General features: G+C 41.8%; 1 protein-coding gene across 1 annotated transcript; it reads left to right on the top strand.

Annotated features, from left to right (window-relative positions):
- The first annotated feature begins 1907 nt into the window (after positions 1-1907).
- On the top strand, positions 1908-2420 carry LOC149258095 (uncharacterized). The gene is made up of 2 exons (XM_089400868.1): positions 1908-2060; positions 2187-2420. The coding sequence occupies exons 1-2, from the start codon at positions 1908-1910 to the stop codon at positions 2418-2420; spliced, it is 387 nt and encodes a 128-aa protein (XP_089256994.1).
- The last annotated feature ends 2733 nt before the right edge of the window (positions 2421-5153 follow it).

Genomic DNA, 5153 nt, shown 5'->3' with positions numbered 1-5153 from the left:
GCCTTAAAGACAAAATAGAAGATCACAAGAAATCAGAATGCCAGGAGAGGAAGAGGAACTGGTAGAGGTAAAGGACAATACTTTGGCAGAGGAAGAGCTGCCAACAACAGTGAAGAGGGCAGTAGTTCAAAGACCTTAGGGACAGCAGAAAAAGAAGGTAGCACTAGGGGAGGAAGGCCATACCAGAGAGGAAGGGAAATGGTAGAGGCAGAGCAGCTACATACCAGTCCTGTAAGAGCCACAAGAGCGGGCACAGATTCTTTGAGTGTCCTGAAGGAGAACAGGCTGACCAAAGAGGAGCATATGTTGCACAGCCAGAGGAAGCAGAGGCACCATGCCAGGAGGTAGAGAATGTGCCGGAGACAGGGGAGGCCTTAGTTTTGAATAAGGTATTGTTGAAACCAGCAAAGGAGACAGCTGACCAAACCCAAAGGAAGGCATTGTTCCGGACTGTTCGTAATTCAGGCGGAAAATGCTGCAAGATGATTATCGACAGTGGAAGCAGGTATAATCTAGTTGCCACAGAGATGGTGAAGAAGTTGGGTTTGAAACAGTTGAAGCACCCCACTCCCTATAAGGTGTCATGGTTGCAGAAAGGCCATCAACTGTTGGTTGATGAACAGTGTGAAGTTGAGTTCCATATTGGCAGATATAGGGACAAGGTTATTTGTGATATTATGCCTATGGACGTGTGTCACATACTGCTAGGAAGACCATGGCAGTATGACAGAAAGGTGGTTCATGATGGAAAGACAAACTGTTACAAGTTTGTCAAGGACGAGATTAAACACACACTTGTACCCATCAAGGAGGAAGAAATAGGAGAAACTAGTGGAGTCAAAGCATTGTTGGTGGGAGGAAAGGAATTTTTGAAATAGATCGAAGACAGCAAGATAAAATATGATGTTGTAAGGAGGTCGAGAGCAGTGTTGTTACACACAGAAATTGCAGATTTTCCTGAAGAAATTCAGGACATGTTGCAGGAGTTCAGCGACATTGTGGTGGATGATTTGCCAGATAAATTGCCTCCTAAGAGAAGTATCAGTCATCACATAGACTTTATACCCGGAGCTAGTTTACCAAACAAGGTAGTGTACTGAATAAGTCCTAAGGACAATGAGGAGATTAGGAAACAGGTATAGGAATTGCTGGATAAGGGATTGATAAGGGAGAGTTTAAGTCCCTGTGTAGTTCCAAGAGTTTTATCTCCCAAGAAAGGAGGAGAGTGGTGGATGTGCACAGATTCGAGGGCCACCAATAAGATTACCATCAGGTACAGGTTCCCATTGCCATGGATGGATGACATGATGGACTGTTTGAGCGAGGCAGCATATTTCTCGAAAATTGATTTGAAGAGTGGATACAACCAAATCAGAATCAGAGAAGGGGACGAATGGAAAACAACTTTCTAAACCAATGAAGGTATGTATGAGTGGCTAGTGATGCCATTTGGGTTAAGTAATGCCCCTAGTACCTTTATGCACTTAATGAATGAGATGTTGAAAGAATTCATTGGAAAGTTCGTGATTGTATATCTTGATGATATACTGATTTTCAGTAAAACCAAAGAAGAACATTTTCGACATGTTCAAAGTGTGCTGGAGAAATTACAGCAAAAGAAGTTGCTGATAAATTTGAAAAAATGTTCTTTTCTACAAAGGGAATTAGTTTATTGGGGTTTTTTGATTGCAGAAAATGAGCTAAAAATGGACCCAGAGAAAATTGCAGCTATCATTAGCTAGCCATCCCCAAGGAGTCTGTTCGAGGTACGTAGTTTTCATGGGTTGACAAGTTTTTATTGTAAGTTTATAAGGGATTTTAGTGGAATCTGTGCACCTATGTTGGACACTATTAAAAAGGCAAGTCAACCTTTCCGTTGGACTGAGGCAGCAGAGAAAAGCTTCTAGATGTTGAAGAGGAAGATCACTAAAAGGCCAATCCTGAGATTGCTTGATTTTAACAAGATTTTCCAAGTCCATTGTGATGCCAGTGGTACAGCCATTGGGGCCGTACTCAATCAGGAAGACAAACCAGTTGCTTATTTCAGAGAAAAATTGAACGTAAGCAGGTAGAAGTACTCATCTTACGACAAGGAGTTCTATGTTGTCGTCTAAGCATTGAAGCATTGGAGACACTATTTGCTCGACAATGAATTTGTTTCGTTTTCTGATAATTTTGCATTGCAGAATGTTATACAGAAGCATAAGATGAACCACAAGCATGCAAAGTGGGTTAAGTACTTGCAGAATTTCACATTTGTTTTGAAGCATATCAGTGGACAGGCCAACAAGGTAGCACATGCATTGAGCATGAGAGTTTTGCTCTTGCAGGAGAGCACGATACAAGTGCTGGGTTTTGAACACTTGACAGACTTGCATCAGACATATGCAGATTTCAAGGAGGCCTATGAAGCCTACTAAAACCCTTTGTCGAGGAATAATAGTCCATGGTTGGACTATAACTTACAGGAGAAGCTGTTGTTTAAAGGAGGACAGCTATGCATTCCCGACTGTTCGATGAGAGAGAACATCATTTGGGAGAAGCACAATGGAGGTCTAGCCGGACATTTCAGCATTAATAAGACCTTAGATCAGCTCAGTCACTTTTATTACTAGCCGAAGATGCGAAGGGATGTGCAGCGATTTCTAACCAGGTGTAAAGTGTGTCAGTTGGCGAAAGGACACAGTCAGAACACGGGACTCTACACAACACTGCCTATTCCGAGTAGACCGTGGGACTCAGTCAGCTTGGACTTTGTCTTGGGTCTGCCTAGAACGCAGTGAGGTTATGACTCTGTGATGGTGGTAGTAGACCGGTTCTCAAAAATGGCACATTTCATCCCTTGTAAAAAAACCAGTGATGCCACTCATGTAGCACACTTGTTTTTCACGGAGATAGTCAGGCTGCACGGCCTACCTAAGTCCATTGTTTCCGATAGGGATGTGAAATTTACAGGACATTTCTGGCGCACCTTGTGGAAGAAGTTGGACACACAGTTGAGCTTCAGCTCCGCTTATCACCCACAGACCAATGGGCAGACGGAGGTGGTGAACAGGAGCTTGGGAAACCTACTACGAAGCTTGATCGGAGAAAATTCACGGATGTGGGATCGTGTACTTGCCCAGGCGGAGTTCGCTTACAATGATTCACCAAATCGCAGCATGGGATACAGTCCTTTTCAGATCTTGTATGGCATGCATCCTCACAGAGTGCATGAGTTATGGGATCTAGGACAGTTGGAAAGACAAAGTGCTATCGGGGAAGATTTCACCAAAGCAATGAATGATCTACACGAGCAGGTAAAGTTGAAATTGCAGGACAGCAGTCAAAATTATAAGCAGTGGCAGACCTGAAATGAAGAGAGGTACAATTTAATGTTGGTGATGAAGTCCTCACACATTTGTGCAGAGAATGGTTCCCTAAGGGTGAGTACAACAAACTGAAGTATAAGAAGATTGGCCCTTGCAAAATTTTGCGTAAATTCTCTACCAATGCTTATGAATTACATGTTATGAAACCAGCTCAAGAAAAGATAGAAAAGAGAGATCAACGCCTTAGAATTCAGCCTCTTCGAGGGGGCAACCTCCTTTACATTACATAAATGAACAATTCTTGGATGATACAAATGACAAAACCTCCTTTCTATATATAGGAGTCTAAGGAGTCACAATATAATCCAGCCGACCTAACAATAATAATATAAAGCCACAAAAATAACAATAGAGGGATTCTATGGGGCACAGAAATAACAATATGGGGGTAATAGGGGCACAACAATATAAATAAGGGGTATAACTACAATATTAATGGGGTAATTACTAGTATTATAGGGACCCAACATGCCCCTCTCCTTCAAAAAAGTGTTGTCCTCAACGCTTGAGCAGTTCTGGGTACTTCTGCATAAAATTCACATCCACCCATGTGGAATCTTCAGCGGATAAGTTCTTCCACTTGATAAGATATTCTGAAATTGATCGATTTCGTAGCTGTCGAGTTCTTGTTTCTGTGACTGCTTCTAGTTCCAATATAATTTTTCCTTCCTCGTCAAGTTCTGGCAATATTGTTTGAACTGGGAGCTTGTCGCCTATGACCTTCTTTAAACATGAAACATGGAAAACTGGGTGTAATCGAGAAGCTGCAGGAAGCTCCAATTTGTATGCCATAGTACCAATCTTTTCCAACACCTTGTACGGACCATAATACTTTGGTGATAATTTATTATCCTTCTTAGCTTGCTTTAGGGACATTTGCTTATATGGTTGTAGCCGTAGGAATACCCAATCACCTACATCAAAACTTCTTTCACTGCGATGTTGATCTGCCTGTTGTTTCATTCTATTTTGTGCCAACACGAGGTTATCCTTTAAGAGTTGGAGGACTTGTTGTTGATGTTCGATGTGATGTTCCACTGCCTGAACCTTAGAATTTTCTCTTAAAAATGATGTGATTGATGGTGGTTGGTACCCATAAAGTGCCATAAATGGGGTCATTTTTGTTGCTGTATGGAAGGAAGTGTTATACCACCATTCAGCCAGAGGCAACCATTTGACCCATTGTGTCTGTTTATCAGATACAAAGCAACGAAGATATCCTTCCAAACATTTGTTTACTATCTCAGTTTGCCCATCAGATTGAGGATGATAAGATGAGCTATGAGCTAACTGAGTACCAAGACAAGAAAATAATTCTGTCCAAAAATTTCCAGTGAAAATGGGATCTCTGTCACTTACAATAATCTTTGGGTTTCCATGTAGCTTTTGAACTGTTTCCATAAATGCAGTAGAAACTGTACTGGCTTTAAATGGATGTGATAATGCACAAAAGTGTGCATACTTGGTAAGTTTGTCAACTACCACCATGATTGTTATAGACATTTTTGTGCCTTACAGCATTGAGCATGAAATGTCCATAATCTAAGGGATCCAAAGTCCCTAAACATGTTGTTCCTACCCCTAGAGGAACAAGGCTAACAAACCACAGCAATTCACAGAAGTTCTCCACCAGAAACTGCTCAAAAACAAGTCAATTCAGGATCATTTCAGTGGCTACACTAGCTGTTTGCGCTGAATGTCAAAGCCAACACTGGCTACCTGCATTGAATGTCAAATGGAACACTGGCTACCTGCGCTGAACGAGAGTGGACATGTGGCAGG

Source organism: Pinus tabuliformis, chromosome 6 (genome assembly GCF_031772625.1).
Source record: "Pinus tabuliformis cultivar Carrire ecotype Pingquan chromosome 6, CPIR1, whole genome shotgun sequence".
Taxonomy (NCBI): domain Eukaryota; kingdom Viridiplantae; phylum Streptophyta; class Pinopsida; order Pinales; family Pinaceae; genus Pinus; species Pinus tabuliformis.
The sequence above is the reverse complement of the archived record's forward strand: the minus strand, read 5'-3'. Positions and strand labels throughout refer to the sequence as shown.

What these genes read in the sequence shown, in the direction of transcription:
- LOC149258095 (XM_089400868.1), top strand. Translation starts at nt 1,908, where the DNA reads ATGTTGAAGAGGAAGATCACTAAAAGGCCAATCCTGAGATTGCTTGAT. An exon ending in ATTTCAGAGAAAAATTGAAC is followed by an intron (nt 2,061 to 2,186) that starts GTAAGCAGGTAG and finishes TTTGCATTGCAG; the next exon opens with AATGTTATACAGAAGCATAA.